Genomic DNA, 27,217 nt, shown 5'->3' on the forward strand with positions numbered 1-27,217 from the left:
CCACTTTGCCACTCCTATGGTTTAGGGATTAATGGAAACAAATCCATTAACATTCTAACTCAGCATACTTTTAACTTATTGTTTGGTGGGGCAGGACTTATTGAGGTAAATTTAAAAGAAGAACAAAAACTTTAAAAAGGAAGTAGTTCAGCATCTATCACCGGCCAGGTTGTTTCTCAGCCATCAAATGATAATGACTAAAATTTCTGAGGCTTCAGGAGTAACCGAGATACAAGTCTTGGAAGTAACTCCATTTGCTACAGGACAGGCCCTTGCCTAAAAGAGAAGGTATCTAGAAATGCCTTTAAAATAAATTCAGAGTACCAGAAAGGGTATGGGGATCCTAGTTCTGATACAAGATCATTCCCAAGACCTAATTTATTTCTGGCAGATGCCTGCTATTTTCTGTTTTTCCAGTATTTTTGCTTAAGGCCAGCTTGTGAGTGGCTAACCTATTTAATTCCTCATTTCTGCCTTATAGTACCCAAAGTAGAATACATGTTTGATCTCAGTGATAGTGTTGTTTGCCCATTCCACCATTCTAGAGCTTATAATAGTGATAGAATTGTAGCAATAAAAGGGCATCGTCTTAATTTTACTATCTATATACTAAGCTGAAAATCAGTGTCTCCAACAGTTGTTTTCAATAGAAAGGAAAATTAACATTTAATAGTAACTAGGCATAGAGGGAATAATAGACAAATAGAAAAAGTATAATAAGGAAAAGAACAGAGATGTTGCTCGTTAACATTGGCAATGGGACAGTATATCCAAAGCTAAAAATGAAATCCAGAAATGAAACAGTGATGAGTATATGATCCATCACAATCCCCATTCCCAACTCCCAACTCCCAACCAAGCATGGTGCCAAGAATTATTTTTATGACCTTTGTTTCAAATTGTAGGAAATGAGGGGAGCTACCAATGTCTTCTGGAAGAGATATAAACATCTTCCTGAAGCACTAGCCTTTTGTAAGACCTGACCACTGTCCTGGGAGGTGATAAGGGTGAATAGGGTAAAGATGGAGGGAGCATAAGGTACAGAGTGAAACTAGGAAACAATGCAGGGATACATTTTCCAGGGCCATCACCCCTAATGGGTACTGGAAGCTACAGTCCATCCTTCAGCAGCATGTATAGATCAGACCTTGAAGATGATCTATCTGGAAGTGGTCCATGCTTCTCTCCCACTGGGTAATCCCATCTGCCGCTGTTGTTGGTAAAGAGTCTGCAGCAGAGGACAAAAAGGTAGATGTGGGTGTTTATAGCAACAAAAAGGGCAAGCAAGTCTCTCTGAACCTGTTGTATGAAGCTTATCGAGACAGACAGCACTGCTTTTGCTTCCCCATAGTTTTCTTCATTGCATGATAACTAACTTTTCCAAACTAGGATTTGCTACATCTAGTGTGACAATCTCTGGAACATTTCAGTAGCTTATGGTGATAATAATAAGGATGAATATTTGAAAATTAAACTATTTTGGAAAATCTGGGACATATGACTACCACACCCAGAGATGACTACCAGGAAGGCAGAGTTCTTAGGCCTCTGAGGAGGTGGCATTTCCTTCAATAACTTTAAAATTTCTTCACATTTTTGGGTTTTTTTTTGTTTGTTTGTTTTTGAGATGGAGTCTTGCTCTGTCGCCCAGGCTGGAGTGCAGTGGTGCATCTCCGCTCACTGCAAGCTCCACCTCCCGGGTTCACGTCATTCTCCTGCCTCAGCCTCCAGCGTGGCTGGGACTACAGGCGCCCGCCACCATGCCCAGCTAATTTTTTGTATTTTTTTAGTATAGACGGGGTTTCACCATGTTAGCCAGGATGGTCTCGATCTCCTGACCTCATGATCTGCCCGCCTCAGCCTCCCAAAGTGTTGGGATTACAGGCGTGAGCCACCGCGCCCGGCCCACATTTTCAAAAAATACATAGAATAGTATAATGAACTCATGTGCCCATTGTCCATCTTTAACAAATAATTAATAGCCAATCTTTTATTTCTACTCTCCCACTGTCCCTCCCTACTAAATAACACTGATGCAAATGCCAGACATCATTTGACTTTCCATCCATAAATACTTTAGTATGTACCTATAAAAGAGAAAGGCTATTTTTTAAAACATAACTACAATATCATCATACCAAAAAACTCTCCAATGTTAACAATTATTTAATATCAAATGTCCAATAGATAATTTTGTTCAACTGTCTCATGAATTGTTTTATTTATTTACTTATTTTATAGCTTGTTTCAGTCAAGATCCAGTTAGGGGCCATATATTTGTAGACGGTTTATAGAGCTTTTAAGTCTTTTTTCATCTTAGGTTAATCCCTCCATTTGTGAGGATTTTAGGGAGGAATGTTATTTCCCCAGTGTTGCCTCTTAAGGCTTAGACCCTAATTTCTTATTGATGAAAATAAAGGGCATCTTGGAATATGGGAGCAAAATATATACCTATCTTAGTATGAAGGAACTGTCCCTGGGGACACCAGGAGCTTGGGGTGAAAAAGGAGCCTAAATATGCTCAAAACCCAAGCCATTAAAAAAAAAACAAACAATAAAAGGCAAGACTGGACTTTTCTTTTTTTCTTTTTCTTTTTTTTTTTTTTTTTTTTTGAGGTGGAGCCTCACTCTGCCGCCCAGGCTGGAGTGCAGTGGCGCAATCTCGGCTCACTGCAAGCTCCACCTCCCGGGTTCAAGCAATTCTCCTGTCTCAGCCTCTTGTGTAGCTGAGATTACAGGCGCCCGCCACCACACCTGGCTAATTTTTGTATTTTCAGTAGAGAGAGATGGGGTTTTACCATATTGGTCGGGCTGGTCTCTAACTCCTGACCTCAGGTTATCTATCCACCTGCCTCTGCCTCCCAAAATGCTGGGATTACTGGCGTGAGCCACCGCCCCCGGTGACTTTTTATTTAATAGAACTCTTTACAAACCTCTCCTTGTTACCATGCCCTTTACCTTTTGTTGCTGGAATCAGAATCATAGTCCCATAAACTTATAAAATATTATTCTAGCTGTCTCTGGAGAAGTAAATGTGGTTTTTCCTAGTTCAAGTAGTACCTCTACCCAAAAGATACACTTCATAGAAAATACTTTCTTGTGGAACTACTGAAGATGTCAGTGTGTCCACACTTATTTCACCCTGGCCAAGACCTCTCAGTTTAAAGCCTCTCACTACCATGTGACCTCATTTTAAAACCCCAAACCAGGAAGCTAATCTAACAGCAGGATAAAACCTGAAATTCAGACCATTCTGGAAGATTGTGAACATATAGTTACCAGGGTTGAAACCCATGTCGTTCTTCACTGGTTATATTACACTACCCTGAGGCATTTCGTGTGCAGGCCTAACCATGTGAGATTTTATGCACAGACAAGTTAGACTAGCCAGGTCTCACCTGCAGGACTGGTAGCTGGAAACTAGGAAGACTCTCTAGTGTAGTTCTGCTCTCCCTCTGAGCTGAAGGATAGAATGGAACAGTGAAAGATAACTTACTTGGGCAGTTTCTCGGCAGTGTTACTTGCGGGTCAGGGTAACGAGGTAGTTCTTAAAGGAACACTACTCAGAAGGGAAACACAATTAGCAATTTAAGAGATGGGATATAAAGTCTGTTCTTTTCCTGTGAGGACCAGGTACTGGCAGAGAGGTCTGAGATTTAACTATGAGTGGAAAAATAGGCAATATAAATATTTAGGTGAGCTATGGAAGATGGCAGCCTCTTAGCAAAAGGACTGGTGGTACCACCTTTACTGAAAAAGATGGGGAGAAGAATGGATATTGGCCTTATAATCCTCAGAACTGAGCACCCAGCATTTTCAATATAGGGACTTTTGCGAAGCCAGTTTAATCCTATAGGCCAACCTTCTGGCTAAACAGTAGGACTCGACTGGTGACAGGATGAGTGCTAACCAGGCAAAATTGAGTGTCCCTTCACTCTGAAGAAAATGGGATGGCTCTTAAAGAATATTAAGGAGCCAACTACAGACAGTGCTCTTTGGGGGGCAAACCTCAACATCTTGTCATCTTGAAAATCTTCATTTTAGTATATGTGTCTATAGTTGAAGCTCCGTTCCTTTGGAAATGTTATTTAACTTACCAAAATTGTTGGGGGTGAGGACTCTTGTGTGGCCTGAATGCCCATTTGGGGATGGTCTGAAAGAAAAAATCCCCTGTCCAGAGGAGGCAGATGAAGGTCTAAGGAAAGCAAATAAAAGCATCAGCACAGAAAAAGACAGGTAAAGGTAAAAATAAAAAGCATATGTAATGGAAGAGCCTATACAGCTAGGCCAGAGAGGAAAAAATCCTCTGCTTGCAACTGATGATAATTTTTTCTTTTTTTTTTTGAGACAGGGTCTCACCCTGTTGCCCAGGTTGGAGTGCAGTAGTATGATCATGGCTCACTGCAGCCTTGACTTCCTAAACTCAAGTGATCCTCCCGTCTTAGCCTCCCAAGTAGCTGGGACCACAAGCATACACCCACCAAGCCTGGGTAATTAGGTCTCGCTTTGTTGCTCAGGCTGGTCTCCAACACCTGGGCTTAAGCAATCCTCCCACCTTGGCCTCCTGAAGTGCTAAGATTACAGGTGGGAGCCACTACCTGGTCAAAATACAGTAATTTGGATGTATATTAAACACAGTGCTATCCAGCTTTCTTTTTTGCTTATAACGCACATTATAAACTTCAGTGGTACAAGCCAGTGTAGAAGTAACCCCAGGACTGCTGGCAGAGTTTTGTTTTTTTGTTTGTTTTTTGAGATGGAGTCTCACTCTGTCACCCAGGCTGGAGGGCAGTGACACCATGTCAGCTCACTGCAACCTCCACCTCCCGGATTCAGCAATTCTCCTGCTTCAGCCTCCCGAGTAGCTGGGATTACAGGCACATGCCACCACTCCAGGCTAATTTTTGTATTTTTAGTAGAGACGGAGTTTCACCATGTTGGCCATGCTGGTCTCAAACACCTGACGTCAAGTGATCCACCCTCCTTGGCCTCCCAAAGTGCTGGGATTACAGGCGTGAGCTACCACACCCAGCCTGCTGGCAGAGTTTAAGTATGAACACACCCCAAAAAAAAGGAAGCACAGTGTTACTCACCTATAAGATAGGCTGTGAGTTGAAGCTGGTGAAGGGGTTTCTGGAAAGCATAAAAATAAGCCTGTGAGATAATCCATGAACTAGAGAAGAGATTCAGGTATACTTGGGGCCAGGGCAAAGGAAATGGAGATAAAAGATTTTTAGTATATACGTTAGGGTTGGGGGCTACTGCCAAGTGAAAAAGCTCATAAATCACATAGCAGTATCTTTTATAGGTGCTTTCCTCTCCCTTTCATGAGTCTGTGGGCTGCGATCCCTCACTGCCTTCATGTGCTCTCATGTGCCTTGGCTTCCCCTCTAAGATGGAAATCACCAGAAAGAATGGGTAAAGACAAAAATTAGCTAAGAGTGACATCAACAAAAATGGCAGAGCAAAGACCTCCAAAAATTTCCTCCTCCATAAAAGCAATGAGAAAATTGGCATAATGGTCAGAATCAACTTTTTCAGAAATCTGGAAATTAACAAAGGGCTTGTAGTAATCTGGAGAATGTTTATTCAAGAAAAATAGCAAAATGTTAGTAAAAACAGCAAGGTTTTTGGCATTTTAACTTGCTCTATTGCAATTTTGCCTTCTCCAGCTCCATGGTAGCCTTGAAAACCAACAGGGCATGCTCATGGTGAAACCCAACAGTCTGGCAGTCACTAGAGGGGATGGAACAGGGTTGGAGCTTTTTGAAGGATTCATTCCCAGAGCATTGTCATTATTTGACCTGTCTAGTGGTTCCCTGGAAGACCCCACTTTCAAGGTTGTCTTTATTTGACAGCACCAGGACTTGGAGCTCAGAGCTTACCAAGTGCAGAAAAACCTTTCTCCAGTCTGTTGAAAACAATTAGAAGCACTTGTTTGGCTGCCTAAGGAGATAAATATCAGCTGGGACAAACAAAAGGCTAACCAAAAAGCATGACATATAGAAAACAAATAACAAAATGCAGAAGTCAGTCCTTCCTTATCTGTAATTACATTAAATGTAAATGAATTAAAAGGCAGAAACTGGCAGAACAGATGAAAGAAAAAACAAGTCCAACTATTCACAGTCTACAAGAGATTCACTTTGGATTCAAAGATGCATATAAGTTGAAAGGAGAAGGATGAAAAAATATATTCCATGCAAAAAACAGTGAACAAAAGAGTGGCTATACTAATATCAGACAAAATAGACTTTAAGACAAAATTGTTGGGCCAGGCACAGTGGCTCATGCCTGTAATCCCAGCACTTTGGGAGGCCGAGGCGGGCGAATCACTTGAGGCCAGGAGTTCGAGACCAGCCTAGCCAACATGGTGAAACCTCGTCTCTACTAAAAATACAAAAATTAGCCAGGCGTGGTGGCACATGCCTAGAATCCCAGCTACTAAAGAGGCTGAGGCACAAGAATCGCTTGAAGCCAGGAGGAGGAGGTTGCAGTGAGCCGAGATTTTGCCACTGCACTCTAGCCAAGAAGAGAGTGAGACTCTGTCTCAAAAAAAAAAATTGTTACAAGAGACAAAGGCATTAAATAATGACAAAGGGGTCCATTTATCAAGAAGAGAAACATTTATATATGCACCTAACAACAGAGTCCTAAAATACCTGAAGCAAAAACTGATAGAATTGAAGAGAAAATAAGACAATTTGACAATAATAGGGACTGGGCATGGTTGCTCATGCCTATAATCCCAGCACTTTGGGAGCTGAGGCAGGAGGATCGCTTGAGCCCAGGAGTTCGAGACCAGCCAGGGCAGAACAGGGAGACCTCATCTCTACAAAGACATGAAAATTGAAATAAAAAACTAGCCAGGCGTGGTGGTGCATGCCTTTTGTTCTAGCTACTCAGGAGGCTGAAGTGGGACTATCGCTTGAGCCTGGGAGGTGGAGGCTGCAGTGAGACATAATTGTGCCACTATACTCCAGCATCAACAACAGCACGAGACTCTGTCTCAAAAACACAAGAAAACAAAAAACAAAAAACCACAATAATAGTTGGTGACTTTAATACCCCACTTTCAATAACGGAAAGAACAACTGGACAGAAGATCAGCAAGGAAAGGAAACAGAAGCATACTAATTGAACAACATGATATACTAACTAAACCTAGCAGACTCTATAGAATACACCACCCAAAAATAGTAGAATATACATTCTTCCCACATACACATGGAGCATTCTCTCCAGGATAGACCACATATTAGGTCATACATTTAAAAGGATTTAAATCAGGCCTGGCGTGGTGGCTCACGCCTGTAATCTCAGCACTTTGGGAGGATGAGGCAGTCGGATCACCTGAGGTCAGGAGTTTGAGACCAGCCTCAACATGGAGAAACCCCGTCTCTACTAAAAATACAAAATTAGCCGGGTGAGGTGGTGCATGCCTGTAATCCCAGCTACTCGGGAGGCTGAGGCAGGAGAATTGCTTGAACCTGGGAGGCGGAGGTTGCGGTGAGCCGAGATTGCACCACTGCACTCCAGCCTGGGCAACAAGAACGAAACACCATCTCAAAAAAAAAAAAAAAAAAAAAATTAAAAGGATTTAAATCACTGAAAGTCAAAATCAATAACAGGAGGAAATTTGGGAACTTCACATATATGTAGATATTAAACAACACATTGATAAACAACCAATGGGTCTAAAAAACAAAAATCACCAGGGACATTAGAAAATACTTTGGAATGAGATCGGGCATGGTGGCTCACACCTGTAATCCCAGCACTTTGGGAGGCTGAGGCGGGCAGATCACCTGAGGTGAGGAGTCGGAGACCAGCCTGGCCAACATGGTGAAACTCCGTCTCTACTAAAAATACAAAAATTTGCCAAGCGCAGTGGCATGTGCCTGTAGTCCCAGCTACTTGGGAGGCTGAACCTGGGAGGCGGACGTGGAAGTGAGCTGAGATGGCGCCACTGCACTCCAGTCTGGGCGACAGAGTGAGACTCCATCTCAAAAAACAAACAAATGAACAAACAACCTTTGGAATGAATTAAAACAAAACACAGCATGCCAAATGTTATAGGATGCTGTGAAAGCAGTGCTACAGTGAAATTTATGACTGGAAACATCAATAGTAAAAAAGATCCCAAACCAATAATCGAACCTTCCACCTTAGGAAACTAGAAAAAGAACTAAATCCAAAATAATGAGAAGGACGGAAATAGACTAAACCAGAAGTACATGAAACAGATAATAGAAAAAATAATACAGACTCTCAACAAAATGAATTATTTGAAATGATTGACAAAGAAATAAAGAGGAAAAGACTCAAATTACTAAAATTAAGAATGAAAAAGAGAACACTGTTGTTACCAACCTGACAGAAATAAATTGGCTAGAACATCTATGTTTTTCAAAGGAGTGGGAGATTCAAATGTGGGAGATTTAGAGGGAGACTATTTGGAGAATTAAAAGAAGAGATTTGGGAGTTTCAAATTCTTTCTTGTGAAAGTCTTCTCTGTTAGGTATTCTCTGGGTACTGGCTAATGCCCTTGAAAATGGTAACAACAGTAATAATTTTAAGGGGCTTTAGGTAAGAAATTAAGTAAGCAGGCCCAAAATATTCCTTCACTGGAATATTTTTATGTTTAAAACACAGCAAAGAAGCCAGATACCCTTCAGGCCAACAATCGGCATCTTGTGAACCTTCTTTTTACACTTAGCTTGTAATGCCATCTTGTGGCAATTCAAAAAAATCCAAGTCAATTTTACTGAAAAGTTATCCTCCATCTCCTGACCAGAGGTTTTCAATGACTTCCTATCACTCAAATCTTTATTTTCCCCTTATTAGTTGGAAAACAAAAATATCATTATTTGAAAAACTTGTAGGCCGGGCACAGTGGCTCACGCCTGTAATCCCAACACTTTGGGAGGCCAAGGCAGGCGGATCACCTGAGGTCAGGAGTTCGAGATCAGCCTGGGCAACACGATGAAACCCTGTCTCTACTAAAAATACAGAATTAGCCATGTGTGGTGGCACATGCCTGTAATCCCAGCTACTCGGGAGGCTGAGGCAGGAGAATCGCTTGAACCTGGGAGGCGGAGGATGCAATGAGCCGAGATCATGCCATTGCACTCCAGCCTGGGCAACAAGAGTAAATCTCCATCTCACCAAAACAAACAAACAAACAAATAAACAAAAAAAAACCTTGTAATATATGTATGGATACATGGAATCACTGTCTGGAAAAAACAAATGAAATGGCATTATATTATGCATAGAAAACCAGAAATCCGCAGATCTCTACATAGAGTAGGTTGATTTCTGACACCCTTTTCCCCCCACCTCACCATTATAAGAGTCTCTGGGAGTTCTCCTTCCCTGCAGACCTCTGCCTCCCTGATAGACAAATAATAAGCATCAATTAATAAATATATCTCAGTTATCTGGCTTCCCTATTCCCTATTTATCTATAGCTACACATTCAAGCATATATTGTTCTACTACAGTGGGCATACTAATCAAAGAAAGATCCATACTTTACTCCTTCCAAAATGAACACCATGGACACTGTTGATTCAGTCCTTAAGCACTTTCACTATTTCCACCCTTATTTATTCTCTGTCAGTTTCTAATATCAGGTCTCCATTGCCAAAAGAAAATAGGGTCCAGTATGACATCAGATAATTTATGCCAAAACCAATATAAATTTAAGTTCTCGATAAACCTTTGCTTTCATTTAGCATTAGAAACTTCAATCTGGAAAGATAAGGTGAACATTACTTACTTGTCCCAAGCTACCAAAGCCAGCCTCTCTATAAGGAATGGATTCTGCTGAGGGGGATCGACTGTATAAGGTGAAACAAAAAGAAAAAAAAAAGGCAAAAAACCTTGTTTTACTTTTTATTGTTGTTTTTTTGTTTTTGTTTTTTTTCAGACAGAGTCTCGCCCTGTTGCCCAGGCTAGAGCACAATGGCACAAGCTCAGCTCACTGCAACCTCTGCATCCTGGGTTCAAGTGATTCTCATGCCTCAGCCTCCCAAGTAGCTAGGACTACGGGCGTGCACCACCACGCCCAGCTAAGTTTTGTATTTTTAGTAGAGACAGGGTTTCACCATGTTGGCCAGGCTGGTCTCGAACTCTTGACCTCAAATGATCCACTCGCCTCGGCCTCCCAAAGTGCTGGGATTACAGGCGTGAGCTACCGTGCCCAGCCTCAAAAAACCTAGCTTTATATGTTGTTAGCACACAGAACACTCGTTGTTTTAGGGGGAAGGAGCATATGTCACTAATAGAAAGTCTCTGAAGCTGGATTGATGTGAAGAAAACACCTTTCCCTTCTAGTTTTGAGAGACTTCCTCTTGGCTCCCAAGAGGAGGGATTCCCTGACTGACACACATGGCCACCTTGGCACAAAAGCCTTGTGGTATGGAAAAACAAGTTTGTTTTTATGTCTTCTTCTCCCTTTCCATCTTTCAGCATAGACTTAACTCCCTTAAGCCGAGACATCTGTGGGGACCTGACCCCTAGTCATTGGTTACCAGTGTGTCAGGCAATCTGGACTTTCCAGTGATGCCACTGAGATGGCACCTGTCAAAAGAGCAGTGGTTCCATTTCTAGATTGTGGATCTTCAGATAAATTCTGCCATTTTCATTTCACTCCCTGAAAGTCAGGGTTGGCTTGTGAAAAGTTGTTAAACAACATGCTAAATGTGAAATGTCAACTCTCACTCTAAACTTTCCCTGTTCAGAGCATCAGATGAAGACTTCATTGGGTTTTATAGTGGCTTTCTGATTTTTGGTAGTCCATTGAAGAAGGGAGTTTGAGATTTCTTGTATACTGTTAATGATTGTCTGCCCATGTCCTGCCTGAATGGACAGTATCTTTAATAAAGCTAGATACAGTTTGGCTTAGGAAAAAAAAAACAAACCCTAGCTTCAAACTTCTACGTAGACCTAAAATTTCATCAGTCCCAATCTGAGCTACAACTAGATATTTCTTTTATCTTCCAACTTTTGCCAACAGTTGTAATGTTGCTGTGTAGGTTTACCTGACCACTTGACTGCTATGCTGGAAACTGGGTCGTGGGGTAACTGAAAGAGAATAAAGTACAGAATAAAAAGTTGCCATCAATGGTGCGCCTGCCTTGCCTGGCCAATTTGTTGTGCGTGGTTATCTGGTTATATAATGTTATCATACTATACATAAAGTTAGGAAGATCACATTATTGTCTCTGAGAGGAAACCATCTTCTACATAAGGAAAGGATATTCATCTCACACAGATATTTAGGGGAAAAATGTTCTCCACCTGATTGTGATGGGGAAGTAATACCCACTGGTCGAGGTGTGTTTGACCTGCAAGGGAAAAAAAAAAGAGGCGGCTCTAATCTCTCTAGGCAGAGGTTAAGTGCCACTTTAGAGGATCAATCAGATCAGTGTTTATAGAATAATAGCTTCCTCTCTGAGCACAAACTGCTTACTCTCATGTATTATAGGTAGCATCCTAAAATATGGAAGCAAAGTTTCCATATAAAACCCATTGCTCTCCAACTCCCTACGTGGAGCTTTCTCCACCTCTGTATTGCCCATAATAGAAGTTTTAAAGTACACTTTCTTCTCTCCTCAGTGCCTTACCAAGTACTCTCAACCATACATCTGTCCATCCATTCATACATCCCTCCATCCTCTCATCCACCTTAAGAAACTAGAAAAATAACTAAACCCAAAGTAACCAGAAAGAAGGATGCCATCCAACAAGCATATATTTGGGTCTATATTTCCTAGATCCTGAGATTACAAAGATAACTGGAATAACTGAGAGGCTTACAGGCTAGTAGGAGAGGTGAAAAAAAAAAATCAGAGCAGTGTTTAAGTGTTGTAATGGGCTTATCAGAAGTACAGAAGGACAAAAGAACATTAGACTGTAACTTCTATGAATGTAGGGGCTGTGTCTTTTTAATCCATAATGCAGGACTGATATTAAAAAAAAAGTATGTGTGTGTGTGTATATATATCTATATATCTATATATATATAGTTTTGTTTTGTTTTTTGGTTTTTTTTGTTTGTTTGTTTTGAGACGGAGTCCCGCTCTGTTGCCCAGGCTGGAGTGCAGTGGGGCGATCTCGGCTCACCACTGCAAGCTATGCCTCCTGGGTTCACGCCATTCTCCTGCCTCAGCCTCCCGAGCAGCTGGGACTACAGGTGTCCTCCACCACGCCCGGCTAATTTTGTTTTTGTATTTTTAGTAGAGATGGGGTTTCACCGTGTTAGCCAGAACGGTCTCAATCTCCTGACCTCATGATCCGCCCACCTCGGCCTCCCAAAGTGCTGGGATTACAGGTGTGAGCCACCACGCCCAGCCGATACTAAAAATATATTTAAGAATTAGTAGAGCATAGATATCACTAATTAGAAAGGACTGGTGGTATATATCCAGCCCGTAACATGGTACCTGATAAACAGTAGGCACTTAATATTTATTGAATGAATGAACAGACCATCTAACTCCACCTAATGCAGTCTTCACAGAGGAAATGATTGAGTTCAATTTTGAAGGATGAGTAGTGTAAGAAGTAAGGTAGAGGTTCCTCTTTAAAGACTTTCCTCTTCATCTAATTAGGAATAAATAGTAACTTCTCTTAAAAGCAAAATTTATTTAAAAACCTGTACTAACATTCTTAAATATCTGCTAGCCGTAATAAAGAAATCAATGTACTTTATGTTCTTAGCTCCCACAATTTAGCCTAAATATTTGCCCTGGCATGCTTATATTAGTCCAAGCAAGCATTAGGTTATAGCCTGTTCCTCTTCCTTATTTGAAGGTGTTTTTACCTTTCTCAGCATTCCACAAGTTACTTCCTCCTTCCTTTGTTCTCCTCTACCTTTGCCTCTTTTAAAAAATTCTAAGTTGCTAGCCAATCAGAACAAATACAGAATGTGAGGTCCCGTTCCAGCCAATGGAAACCGGACACAGCAATAAGGTAGACGCGTCAGGTTATAAACGACCCTGTCTCCTTTGTTCAGTGTACTCTTGTGGCAAAACTGCTGGCGAGTGTACCCTTTCTGCAGGAAGTAAAAATGACCTTGCTAAGTAAATTAAATTTATGTTCAAATGCTATTTCTTTATGGCACCGGGGAACAAGCATTTCAAACAGTAGGATTTCATAAGATGACAGTCCAGGGTGAGCATTACAATTAAGATTTTACTTCGGCACTTTCAGTAACTCTTTCTTGGAGAAGTGAAAGCTAAATTCATTAACCATTTTCTCTCTCTCAGAGTTCAGCCAGGAGTCAAGAAAGAACAGGAATTTTCAGGGGGTTGGGCTAGTATGGGAGCTGATAAAACTGACCTGCTTCCTTGGTACCGACTTGGAGATTCCTATAGGTAAAAAAACCAGGAGTGAAGAAAGCTGCAACTGAGGATCCTAATCAACAGATCTTCAGTCTTACTTGCTAGATAACTAAGCTCAATGCCCCTTAGTCATGGTTGCTAAGATTCCCAGTAGGAGGAAAAGTAGCAGCAGTATTTCCTTAGGATATTATTAGCTTTGAGGGGATAAAATTTTAGTTCTTCATAAGAGTGCATACGGAATCCCATAGACTAACATATGTGGGGAAATACGGAGTCTCTGGTGAGAGAAAGGAAAATGACACACTACAATGTGCTAGAATAATTACAGGAGTAGGATCAATAGGAAAATTATATAAATACACAGAACATTCTTAGGAAGAAAAACTATCTAGGAAGTAGAGTGTGATGCAGAGGAAGGGTCCTGAGGTGTCTTTGAGTTCCTTGAAGATAAATTTTTAAGTTGCAACAGCTGTCTCTTCTGTAAGAGAGCTTTCCGACTGGTAGGTCATGACTCACTGATGTTCAGGAATGGGTTACAAGTGTGCTATATATTGATCCTTTCATCCCCCAAGGTCTGCTGAGACCTCATCCATCTACTATAGTGTGCTGATTATACAAATACCAATTTCTGTGTGTGCCATGATGAGAAAAAGATTAGGAAACATTATTCGATGCAGTCAGCTAGATAGATGAGAAAAGTAAGAGAGAAAATAATAATAAGGAAAATCTATTTCATTCACCTTTAGAATGGCTAGAAATTTCTTTAGTTCTCCATTCTCCTTCCTTAAGACTGACAATTCTCTAGGCAAAAGATGGAAACAATCAGCTCCAGCAAATCAGGGATTAAAAATCTGATTTATTATTATTATAACTATTAACATCTAGTTAATACTTATTGAGAAATGCTTGCAGCTATACAAGCTATTTCTATCAGGGATTTGATGATTCAAGGAGACAATGGCAGGGTTTTGATAATGAGAACAATTAGGTGCACAAAATAAGCAATTACTTGGTATGATTTCAGGAGAATTTGCAGAGAATTCCCTTTCCTCTCTCCACACACACACACCCCTGGCCTGCTGATATCTAAAAATTTTTATCAAGGACTCCATCTTGTGATTGCTTTGGCAGCACATACACTAAAATTGGAACAATACAGAGGAGATTAACATAGCCCCCAAAGAAAGTTAACATGTAAATGCTTGAAGCACTCCATAAAAAAAAAAAAAAAAAACTTTAAAAGAAGTAAAAAAAGGATTCCAGACCAGCCTAGGCAATATGTAGAGACTCCTCTCTACAAAAAAAAAAAAATACAAAAATTAGCCAGGCATGGTGGTGTGCACTTGTAGTCCCAGCTACTTGGGAGGCTGAAGTGGGAGGATCTCTTGAGCCCAGGAGACTGAGGCTACAATGAGTGTTATCAGTGTGAATCAGCTATATCTGATTTCTCAAGGAAGCAGAGGTTTTTTTTGTTTTTGTTTTTGAGACAGTGTCTCACTTTTTCACCCAGGCTGGAGTGTAGTGGTGTGATCATAGCTCACTGTAACTCAGACTCCTGGGCTCAAACGATCCTCTGGCCTCAGCCTCCAAAGTAGCTGGGACTACAGGTGTGAACCACTATGTCTGGCTAATTTTTTATTTTAAAACTTTTTTTTTTTTTTTTAGAAACAGAGTCTCGCTATGTTGCCCAGGCTGATCTTCTCCTGGCCTCAAGTGATCCTCTGCTTCAGTCACCCAAAGTGCTGGGATTACAGGTGTGAGCCAGTGCACCTGGCCTGGGAAGAAGTTTTTGATACCGGGAAATAGAAGAGGAAAACTATAAAGTGAGGAGGGCCTCTGGAGGGAAGAAAGAGAAAAAAATGGAGATTCAAGGGATCAAAAATTCTGTACCCGATTTTCTCAAACAAACAAATACATATGGAGCAATTTCCAGGCTTTGCAAACACAATAAGGACTGTCACTTCTTAGAAAGAAGGAAAAAAAGCTGTCTTGGGATTTGATTTGTTACTTACTTGTCCTGGCTGACCAGTGCTTGCTGTGCCTCCTGCATGGCTGTTTCTAACTTTGTAATTCTATGCTTATAAAAGGCGATGAGGAGATCTGTTTGTTTCTTCTGGAAATTCCACACCTACTAGGGAAAAACAAGCCTTTGACATACTCTCCTATAACTCCTTTCCCTTCACTTCTGGCAACAAACGGAAAGCCATCAAATCACACTTTATTATACTGCTCATTTTCTTTAGAACATCTGGCCTAATTCACAACTTCCCAGAACTAGAGAGCTCAGCACTCATTTCCAGGACACTAGCCTTCTACTGTCTTTTTTTTTTTTTTTTTTTTTGAGACAGAGTTTCGCTATTGTTGCCCAGGCGAGAGTGCAATGGTGTGATCTCGGCTCACCGTAACCTCTGCCTCCCGGGTTCAAGCTATTCTCTGCCTCAGCCTACTGAATAGCTGGATTTACAGGCATGTGCTACCACGCCCAGCTAATTTTGTATTTTTAGTACAGACAGGGTTTCTCCATGTTGGTCAGGCTAGTCTTGAACTCCTGACCTCAGGTGATCTGCCCACCTCAGCCTCCCAAAGTGTTGGGATTACAGGCGTGAGCCACCGCACCTGGCCCTTTCTACTATCTTAATGAGAATATTCTACCATAGTAGAATGACCCTTTAAAAATATAATTTTTCATCCCGTGCAAGAAGAGAGATTTTTTTAAAACTGTTTTTCAAGCTTAGAATTGGTTCTAACTGGTCAACTATTAGTTTGGATCAGCTTCCACATTCATAGCTATTATACAACCTTGGTGACCAATTTATTTTCCCTAAAGACACCTACACAGAGTCACCAGCAGGCTGCTTATGCTGCTATAGGAAAGGGTGGAGAGGCACAGAAGGAGATTACCTATGCTTGAATTTTTTTTCTGGGCATACACACATAATTTTTTCTTTTGCCTCACTTTACCATTTGCTATACTAATGTGTCTATCATGGGATTGCTGAATCGGATCAAAAGTTAATATTTAGAAAGTGTTTTAGCTTTGTCAGGCTCTGCTTTTGAGTACACAGCAGTATTTACGTCTCATCTGCTTCCTCCCTGTTCAGACTATAAACCCTCTTTTGTCTAGGGTCCTTTCCTAGATCTTGGTACTCTTCTCATAAACTTTTTGTTCTCACTTAATTTTCAAATTGCTCTTGCCACCTTACTAAAGAATTATACTTAAGAGTTTCCTTTCTACTTGAAAGTAAACCAAACTAGTTTTAGATAGATAAGAATTTACTCTAGTCTATTTTTTTAACCCTCATTTTTAATAAAACTAAAAGGTTTATTTTAAGCTGTGAAAAGAAAATGTTTATTTTAAGTCAGGCATGGTGATCATGCCTATAATCTCAGAGACTCAGGAAGCCAAGGCTGAGGCAGGAAGATTGCTTGAGGCCAGGAATTTGAGACCAGCCTAAGCAACATAGCAAGACCCTGTCTCTACGAAAAATAATTTTATTGATTTATTTTATTTTATTTTATTTTATTTTTGAGACTGAGTCTTGCTCTGTCACCCAGGCTGGAGTGCAGTGGCACGATCTCAGCTCACTGCAACCTCCACCACCCATGTTCAAGCAATTCTCCTGCCTCAGCCTCCTGAGTAGCTGGGATTACAGGCGCCCACCACCACGCCTGGCTAATATTTGTATTTTTAATAGAGACGGGGTTTCACCATGTTGGTCAGACTGGTCTCGAACTCCTGATCTCGTGATCCACCCGCCTTGGCCTCCCAAAGTGCTGGGATTACAGGTGTGAGCCACCGTGCCCAGCCAAAAAATAATTTAAAAAATTTAGCCAGGCGTGCTGGTATATTCCTGTAATCTCAACTACGTGAGAGGCTGAAGTGGGTGGATTGCTTGAACCCAGGAGTTTGAGGCTGCAGGGACCCGTGATCGTGCTCCTGCACTGCAGTCTGGGCAACAGAGCAAGAGCCCAACTTAAAAAAATTAGTTTAGAAAATTTGAATAGTGGAGGCCAGGCATGGTGGCTCATGCCTGTAATCCCAGCACTTTGGGAGACCAAGGTGGGCAGATCACTTGAGGTCAGGAGTTCGAGACCAGCCTGGCCAATATGGCGAAACCCCGTCGCTATTAAAAATGCAAAAATTAGCCAGGCATGGTGGCGTGCACCTGTAATTCCAGCTAATGGAGAGGCTGAGGCAGGAGAATCACTTGAACCCAGAAGATGGAGGTTGCGGTGAGCCAAGATTGCACCACTGCACTCCAGCCTGAACAACAGAGTGAGACTCCATCTCAAAAAAAAATAAAAATAAAAAAATTGAACAGTGGAGAAGCAGAATAAAAGTCACTCTGAATCCTGGGAATTACCTAAAATGGCAGGGGGTAGGGGTGAGGAGCAACAGAGATAAAGCTATATAATAGACAGCCAAATCACAATGTTAGTATTCCAAATATCCTCATCCTACCCTTGGGATTAGTCAGAAGTAAAATTAAGTCAAAATCAGGCTAGCATCAAGAAAAGCCAAATCCTACCCTAGATTAGTTAGCCCTCCCTTTGACATTAACAAGGGTCATAAGTGCACAAACAGACCCCACTGTGGAACTCCAGGGAGCCAGACTGGACTATGGGAGGGTCTTTTGCCAGGCCTAAAAAGACCTACTTTGTCTACTTGTCCCAAAAAACTGATCATTCCAAGAAGAAGAAAGACCAGTCCAGAAAACAACCAACAAGGAGTATTAAAGAAGAAGTGATTTTGCCTGATGCCAGGGTACAAATGTTTAGCCTATATCAAACACATTCACCGAAGAAGATTCTAAAATCTAACTCAGTAATGTACCTCAGTATAGTACTTTAAAAAATTACCAATAGTTAGCAATCTTTCAAATCCCTCAGCCTCATGAAGAGGTTGATCTCTTTCCTTTTTCCAAAGAAGATTAACTTTTGCTTGCTCACTCGCTTTTTTAAAAATTAAAAAAAAATTTTTTAGAAATGATATCTTGCTATATTGCCCAGGCTGGTCTTGAACTCCTGGTCTCAAACAATCCTCCTGCCTTGGCCTCCCAATAACTTACTTTTTCTTAAAGGTGTGATTATTTTGTTAATACAGTAACACAGAGCTGATAATAATAAAAGTAGTTCTATTGATGATAACACTTAACGTTGTCTGGATAATACAAGTGTTAAATATTGTTTGTTTTATTGGAACATTGATACCAACATTTTATTGGTATGAAACTATCTGCTTCTATACCCTGATTCCTTTCCTTTATCTCCATACTAGGACCAGGTAAGGATATCATGGTCTTCATGCTCTGGATTCCTACAATTTTACTATTGATAACATGTCAAAATACAAAATTACAACAAATTTAGTTTAAAGATCTTAACTGGCTTTGATTTGCAATTCTAGACTTGGGGAACACATTATTCTAAAAAACAGAATGAGTGTTCTGATTAACTGGAAGGCAAGTTGGCTTTTTAGGCAGAAAAGGGCTGAAGAAAGCAGAAACAGAGAACAAAAAGTGCATGGGTTGGTTCAAAGTTACTTTCCTTGTAAAGGTTAAAGCAGAGGGGACTTCTTTATTATGCCAGCTAAAATTGGCCTGTTTGGAGATTTAGCTATTACCTCTCTCTCTCCTGATTTCTTGGAAGATCAGATGAACTGTCGCATGAGTAATTCCATTTTGGTTTGGTCTGTTGGACCTAGTACAGAAACTCAATCCAAACCAACAGCCTTGTATAAAATTTATTTTATATATGAAACATAATTTTTATTTTATATGCTTGAGAGAGCATATTAAAACTTCAGTTCTGAATTAGATCCAACAAAAGGTTGGAAAGAGCAGAGGAGAAATAACTGAAAAATACTGACAGAGGCACAGTAATGTAAGCAAAGGGGGAGCTTAGTAGGTTTACTATGATAAGACAAGACGTTTTGGTCCAATGTGGGTTATTATAAACAAAACATTCTTGTTTGTTTATAAAAGTAGGCCAGGTGCAGTGGCTCATGCCTGTAATCTTGGCACTTTGGGAAGCCAAGGTGGGCAGACAGCTTGAACTCAGGAGTTTGAGAACAGCCTGGGCAACGTGGCAAAATGCTATCTCTCTACCAAAAGCACACACATACAAAAAAGTAATATATGCTTTGGAAGTGAATATTAGTTTGATTATCATTTTTGTACTAAAGAATGACCTTCCCAGTTCTTATTTTTATTTATTTTTATTTTGATAGAGATAGGGTCCTGCTATGTTGCCCAAGCTGGTCTCAAATTTCTGGTCTCATGTCATCCTCCAAGTGCTGGGATTATAGGAGTGAGCCACAATGCCCAGTTTTAGTTCTTTTTTTTTTTTTTTTTTTTTGAGATAGAGTTTTGCTCTGTCACCTAGGCTGGAGGGCAGGGGTTTGTTCACAGTTCACTGCAGGCTCAACCTCCTGGACTCAAGTGATCCTCCCACTTCAGCCTCCTGAGTAGCTGGGACAACAGGTGCATGCCACCATACCCCTCTAATTTTTTAATTTTTTTTTTTTCTTAAGAGAAAGGGTCTCACTATGTTGCCCAGGCTGATCTCAAACTCCTGGGTTCTAGCAGTTCTCCCACTTCGGCCTCCCAAAGTGTTGGGATTACAGGCATGAGCCACTGTGCCTAGCCTTAGTTCTTATTTTTAAATGTCAGCATTTGTATTTAGTTGAAGATTTATTTTTGCATGCAATTTAATTTTTGAACATCTGTAAATAAGTCACTAAGTTTTAGAAATTCACTTTAAAGATATTGGTAAATTCATGATCTCTCTTTGACATTCAAAACCTATTAGTTTGCCTTATCAATCTTTTGTGAAACTCCCTCATTCCATAATATCTACAAGCAAGTCTTAGTATTTTTGAACTATATATCTGGATAATCATTTGCTTGATAAAAGGACATTTCTCTTTAGAAGTACTCCAACTTAAAAAATGAGAAAAGATGACAGATTTGGAATTTTACAACTTCTAATGAATTAAGGATCTCTGCAAAGTTCATCATTGGCTACCCTCATACAAAATAAGAGACATAGACCATTAAGTACCTCTTGGTGGAATACAACACTGGAATAAAGTGGTCTTGCCTCACCTTTCCCCGCCCCCAAACCAATGACAGTGCTTAACCCTAAACTTACCTATCAATTTACAGGAACTAGAGGACAGAGGAACATATGAAATGACTCCATAGGTACAATAAACAAAATCCACACTGTGAACAACTCTATAGACAAAAGACCATTTTCTTCAATAATGACTTAAAAAGAAACAAGAGAAAACTTGTAGTGTAAAAGAAACTTAAGAGACATAATAACCAACTGAAATATATACCTTTATTGAAACTCAATTCAAAATGTGGGAACATTTTAAAACTGAGATAACTGGAGAAATGTGAATGGGGACTGATTATTTGATAATATTACGGAATTTTTATTTTAGCATGATATGGTTATATTTAAGAAAAAAGTTCCTATCTTTTAGAGATACACACTGAAATATTTACAGATAGAAATGATGTAATATTTGGTTTTGGCTTTAAAATCATCTGGGTGGGGGTGGCAAGAGGTACAGATGGAGGAAAATTAGCCATTTACTGATAATTGTTGAAGTAGAGTGATGGATGCATGAAAATAAACCGTCCTCATAGGGTTTAACAAGAATTACATTGCTTGGTTCTGGACAGAAATATAGTTATAATTAAGCATTAATCAGGCTGCACTTTGGCCCACTTCCTTTTAGCTGTGAAAATCACATCACACTAGATGCTGACCATTTGCATCCTCACTGTTATCATAAATAGAATATGACATTAGAATCATAAGGCTTTTGCTTAAAAGTTGCTTAAGATAGTTTTCAGATCCTGAATTCCAGTGGAACAGTGAGTCTGAAGACCCCCACAGAGGAATCGAACCAGCATGAGAATGCAATTTCTTCATCCCCCCCTTCTCATGACTTCAACCTGCATTCCTTAACCAATCAATGATCCCCACACCTTGGCTTACTACCTGTCCAACCCTTTAAAAACCTCTAGCCTCAAACTCCTCCTGGAGGCAAATTTGAGGTTTCCTATCTCCTTGTTCAGCTGTCTTATGATTAAATCCCTTTCTCTGCTACAACCCAGTGTCTTGGTGTACTAATTTGCCATGCGCTGGGCAATGAACCTGATATGGTTCAGAAATTAATTATATTAAACATATCATTATACTCTTTTAAACATTTGAAATTATATGTGATAAAATCATAATAAACTTTTTTTTTAATGGGCTGATTTTGAGGGGGATCTTTTGAACAGGGTGTGGTGTAAGAAATATATATATGGTCTTTGTCCCTCGTTCCTCACAGAGTTACTAAAACCCTTGGCATTTCCTGAGTGATAGGAGCATCTTTTGTTATTCATAACAAGCCCCTTTCAACCATACCTGAGTTTGTGCTAATGAGGTGACTCTTGGTTGGTCCTAGATAGCATCAAAATTGGGGCTTGTTGCCAGAGGAACCCAATACTGTTTAGAGGGTTGGGGTCCCAATCCTTCTTCCCACCACTCCCACCCCCGACAATCAGAGAGGGAAAAGGGGCTAGAGATTGAGTTCAATCACCAACGACCAATTCTTTAATCAATCATGCCTATGTAATGGAACCTTCATAACAACTCCTGAACAAGAGGGTTCAGAGAGTTACCAAGTTGGTGAACACTTGGAGGTGCTGGGAGGGTAGTGCATCTGGAGAGGGTATGGAAGCTCTGCACCCCTCCTCACATACTCTTTGCATCTTTTCCATTTGGCTATTTCCATGATGTATGGTTTTCTTTTTTTTTTTTTTTTGAGACAGAGTTTCGCTCTGTTGCCAGACTGGAGTGCGGTGGCACAATCTTGGCTCACTGCAACCTCTGCCTCCCAGGTTCAAGTGATTCTCCTGCTTCAGCCTCCAGAGTAGCTGGGATTACAGGTGCCCGCCACCGCACCCATCTACTTCTTGTATTTTTAGTAGAGGCAGGGTTTCACCATGTTGGCCAGGCTGGTCTCGAACTCCTGACCTCAGGTGATCTGCCCGCCTCAGCCTCCCAAAGTGCTGGGATTACAGGCGTGAGCCACTGCACCTGGCCCCCATGTTGTATCTTTTATAATAAACTGGTAATAATAAATAAAGTACTTTTCTGAGTTCTGTGAGTCATTCTAGCAAATTATTGAAGCTTGGGGGAGCAGGAGGAAGTTCATGGGAATCCTCAAGTTTGTGATTGGCCAGTCTGAAGTATTTTAGCCTGGGTACCCCATTTGTGGCTGGTGTCCAGAGTCGGGGAAGTCTTGTGAGGCTGAGCCCTAAACACATGAAGTATGACACTAAAACTCTAGGAATTAGTGTTAGAATTGAATTGAATTGAATTGTTGCATACCTAGTTGGTGTCAGAGAACTGGTTGGTATCAGAAAACATCTCACACAGGGGCAGAAAATACATAGTGCAAATATTATTCATCCTTTCATTTAGCAAACCTTTACTGAACACTTTACGCCAGGCATAAGAACTGGAAATGCTAAGATGAATAGTATGGGTTCTTGTCTTTTAGTAGTGTCAAAGGAAAATATGTTGGACCCCCCAAATCACTAAGCTAAAGGGAAAAGCCAAGCTGGGAAATGCTCAGGGCAAACCTGCCTCCCATTCTATTCAAAGTCACCCCTCTGCTCACTGAGATACATGCATATCTGATTGCCTCCTTTGGAGAGGCTAATCAGAAACTCAAAAGAAGGCAACCATTGGTCCTAGAAGCTCCTTCCCACTTTGAGCTGTCCCACCTTTCCAGATCGAACCAATGTTCATCTTACATATGTTGATTGATGTCTCATGTCTCCCTAAAATGTATAAAACCAAACTGTGCTCTGACCACCTTGGGCACATGTCGTCTGAACCTTCTGAGGCGCATGTCCTCAATCTTGGCAAAATAAACTTTCTAAATTAACTGAGACTTGTCTCAGATTTTCTGGGTTCACAGTAGCTTATCACAGTCTAGTAGAGGAGACATTCTGACACATGAACTAATAAGTAAAACACTAGGTTATATGCAGAACACAAGTATGTAAAAGATATAGAGATAATGATTAAGAGGTAACTATTAATTCAGTCTTTTTTTTTTTTTTTTGAGACAGAGTCTCGCTCTGTCGCCCAGGCTGGAGTGCCGTGGCGCAATCTAGGCTCACTGCAACCTCTGCCTCCCAGGTTCAAGCGATTCTCATGCCTCAGCCTCCCAAGCATCTGGGATTACAGGCACGTGCCACCATGACACCTGGCTAATTTTTTGTATTTTTAGTAGAGACAGGGTTTTACCATACTGGCCAGGCTGATCTTGAAACCCTGACCTCAGGTGATCCACCCCCTCAGCCTCCAAAATGCTGGGATTACAGGCGTGAGCCACCACGGCCAGCCTAACTTAGTTTTTAAAGTGTAGAAGTCAGGCATTTCAGGTATAAAGGTATGAAAGTATATGGTCTGTAAAAGAACTGCAAAGAACTAAATCTGCCTAACAGATTAGGTAATAAATAACCTTACTTAATAACTTGTGTTTGTACATGAGAGGGGAGATGGTAGTTGTGATTGAAATTGGAGAGGTTAGGAGGAACCAGAACATTAAGGTAACTATGTATCACTCTGAGCAGTCTGAAACTTAGGTGATAGAAGCTACCAATGGATTTTGAAAACGCAGTTACTTGTTCAGATTTGTAATTGAAATAGATTCTCGTGATGGTTCAGAGGGAACAGATTTGAGCAAAAAAGAACCCTAAAAATGCTTTCTTAGCAAAAGCAATTGGAGGATTGTTAGTAAGATGTCTGACGTACCCACTCTGAATGAGAGCCACAGCAGCCCACCAGGCAGAGGGTTATGTTTTGGGTTGCACAGTTTGTATGATCAAAGGAATACTACCTCACACTGGCCTAAGGTTCCTCAACCCGCTGCTCAGTAGTGATGAAGAATTCAACTACACTGTTTCAGAAGTCCTAAATACTGACAGCTTTTCCTTTTTAGGTAAAATAATATCAAACCAAATACAACTTTTCTTCAAAAGCACCATTGAGTATCTCTTTTTAATTTTTCTATTTTTACCCGAGCTGGAGTACGGTGGTACAATCATGGCTCATTGCAGCCTCAACCTCTTGGGATCAAGAGATTCTCCCACCTCAGCCTCCTGAGTAGCTGGGACTACAGGTGCGTGCTACCATGCCCAGCTAATTTTTAAATTTTTTGTAGAGATGGGGTTTCACTATGTTGCCCAAGCTAGTCTCAAACCCCTGGCCTCAAGCAATCCTCCCACTTTGGCCTCTAAAATGGTGTGAACCACTGCGCCTGGCCCACTGAGTACCTCAGTTGTTAAAATTCTTAATTCAATTGAGGGATGCAGAAGCTCTGGTCTATTGATGAGATCAAATCTTGACCTGATTTTATTCCAACAGTATATGTAGCAATTATGTATGTATATATTAGTAAAAACATGTGACTTCAAAAATCTTTTAAAAACCATAAAATAGACCAAGGGTCAGCAAACAACTGACCATAACCAGCTGTCTGTTTTTGTAAATAAGTTTTATTGGAACGTAATTATACACATTTGCTTACATGCTGTCTATGGCCGCTTCCATGCTACAACAGCAGAGTTGAGTAGTTGCATCGAAAATTGTATGGCCTGCAAAGCTTAAAATATTTACTGGCCTGCTGTGGTCTGAATATTTGTGTCCCACAAAAATTCATTTGTTGACACTCAACTCCCAATGCAATAGTATTAAGAGATGGAGGCTTTAGGAGGTGATTATGTCATGAAGGCTTTGCTCTTGTGAATGGGATTAGTGTCCTTATAAAAAGAGGCTTGGGGGCCGGGCACGGTGGCTCATGCCCATAATCTCAACACTCTGGGAGGCTGAGGTGGGCGGATCACGAGGTCAGGAATTCGAGACTAGCCTTTCAACACGGTGAAACCCCATCTCTGTTTAAAAATACAAAAATTAGCCAGGTGTGGTGGCACACGCCTGTAATCCCAGCTATTCAGGAGGTGGAGGCAGGATAATTGCTTGAACCCAGGAGGCAGAGGTTGCAGTGAGCCAAGATAGTGCCACTGCACTCCAGCCTGGGTGACAGAGTGAGACTCTGTCTCAAAAAAAAAAGAGGCTTGGGGTTGGGTGCAGTGGCTCATGCCTGTAATTGCAGTACTTTGGGAGGCTGAGGCGGGCAGATTGCGTGAGCCCAGGGGTTCGAGACCAGCCTGGGCAACATGGTAAAACCCTGTATCTATTAAAAAAAAAAAAATACAAAAACTAGCCAGGTGTGGTGACATGTGCTTGTAGTCCCAGCTACCTGGGAGGGTGAGGTGAGAGGATCGCCTGAGCTCAAGAGGGCGAGGCTGCAGGGAGCCATGATTGCACCACTGGCCACGACCACACCACTGCACTCCAGCCTTTGTGACAAAGTGAGACCCTGTCTCAAAAAAATAAATAAAAAGAGGCTTGAAGGAGCCTGTTTGCCACTTTTGCCATGTGAGGATGCAGCAAGAAGGCACTATCTTGGAAGCAAAGAGTAAGCCCTCACCAGACACTGAATCTGTTGGCACCTTGATGTTGAACTTCCCAGCCTCCAGAACTGTGAGAATTAAATTTCCGTTATTTATAAATTGCCCAGTCTAAGGTATTTTATTACAGCAGCCCCGACAGACTAAAACAGCTGCTAAGGATGTAAAATGGTACAGCCACTTGGGAAAACAGTCTGGCAGTTCCTAAAAAAGTTAAATATAGAGTTACCATTTGACCTAGAAATTCCACTCCTAGGTATATACCCAAGAGAAATAAAAATATATGTCCATGTAAAAACTTGTACATAAATGTTCCATAGCAATATTACTCATAATAGCCCCAAAGTAGGAACAACCCAAATGTCTGTCGACTAATGAATGGATAAGTAAAATGTATATCCATTTATATAATAGATTGTTATTTGGCCATAAAATGGAATGAAATACTAATAAAGTCCTAATACAGATGCTACAACATAGATAAAACTTGAAAGCATCATACTTAGTGAATGCAGCAAGTCACAAAAGACCATACATTATACGATTCCATATTTATGAAATGTCCTGAACAGGCAAAACCATAGGAACAGAAAGTAAATTAGTGATCGCCTGGGGATGGGGAGGGTGGGAAGGGTTTGGGAAGTGCCTGCCAGTAAGTACAGAGCTTCTTTCTGGGGTGATTAAAATGTTTGAAAATTAAGCAGTAGTGTTTGCACAATTCTGTGGATGTATTAAAAACCACTGAATTGCATACTTTAAAAGGGTAAATTTTATGGTATGTAAATTACATCTCAATAAAGCTGTTATTAAAAAAGAAGGTGCTTGCATGAAAACTAGTGGACCTAAAAAAAAAGTAGATGGGGTGTTTATACTTCCCCTTGAAAACAAATTTTTTTTTTTTTTTTTTTTTTTAGACGGAGTTTTGCTCTTGTTGCCCAGGCTGGAGTACAATGGTGTGATCTCGGCTCACCGCAATCTCCACCTCCCAGGTTCAAGTGATTCTCCTGCCTCAGCCTCCCGAGTAGCTGGGATTAAAGGCACGTGCCACCACATCTGGCTAATTTTTTATTTTTAGTAGAGACAGGGTTTCTCCCTGTTGGTCAGGCTGGTCTCGAACCCCCGACCTCAGGTGATCTGCCCACTTTGGCCTCCCAAAGTGCTGGGATTACAGGCGTGAGCCACTGCACCCGGCCAACAATATTTTAAAATACAAACTTCTTTCTACTTATATGATCTTCAACTATTTTTAAGTGGGTTTGTGATCACTCATAACCTTTCATGACTTTTCCACATTATTCTTTTTTTTTT

At 40.8% G+C, this 27,217-nt stretch overlaps 1 protein-coding gene and 1 non-coding gene across 5 annotated transcripts in view; one reads left to right on the forward strand and one right to left on the reverse strand.

The window, feature by feature from the left end:
- RNF212B (ring finger protein 212B) overlaps positions 1 to 27,217 on the reverse strand; it is a 45,263-nt gene that overhangs the window by 8,973 nt on the left and 9,073 nt on the right. For 2 of the 4 annotated variants that reach the window (XR_008659958.2, XM_063609430.1), the window contains exons 5-15: positions 15,365 to 15,480; positions 14,093 to 14,153; positions 13,351 to 13,379; positions 11,308 to 11,354; positions 11,049 to 11,091; positions 9,785 to 9,845; positions 9,348 to 9,396; positions 5,094 to 5,133; positions 4,098 to 4,195; positions 3,399 to 3,460; positions 1,148 to 1,228 (exon numbers count right to left, since the gene is read on the reverse strand). Coding sequence is in view for 3 of the 4 variants with exons in the window: in XM_063609430.1 (XP_063465500.1) it covers positions 1,160 to 1,228; positions 3,399 to 3,460; positions 4,098 to 4,195; positions 5,094 to 5,133; positions 9,348 to 9,396; positions 9,785 to 9,845; positions 11,049 to 11,091; positions 11,308 to 11,354; positions 13,351 to 13,379; positions 14,093 to 14,153; positions 15,365 to 15,480 (675 nt within the window). In the remaining variant the exon portion in view is untranslated. Of the gene's footprint in view, positions 1 to 659; positions 1,229 to 3,398; positions 3,461 to 4,097; positions 4,196 to 5,093; positions 5,134 to 9,347; positions 9,397 to 9,784; positions 9,846 to 11,048; positions 11,092 to 11,307; positions 11,355 to 13,350; positions 13,380 to 14,092; positions 14,154 to 15,364; positions 15,481 to 27,217 lie in introns of those variants that run through there. The other 2 variants (XM_055291824.2, XM_055291825.2) reach the window with 2 other exon arrangements.
- LOC129490861 (U6 spliceosomal RNA) lies at positions 14,468 to 14,574 on the forward strand. The gene has a single exon (XR_008660344.1). It is a non-coding gene; the product is annotated as a U6 spliceosomal RNA (small nuclear RNA).

The sequence above is a fragment of the Symphalangus syndactylus genome, chromosome 9 (genome assembly GCF_028878055.3).
Source record: "Symphalangus syndactylus isolate Jambi chromosome 9, NHGRI_mSymSyn1-v2.1_pri, whole genome shotgun sequence".
Lineage (NCBI taxonomy): Eukaryota > Metazoa > Chordata > Mammalia > Primates > Hylobatidae > Symphalangus > Symphalangus syndactylus.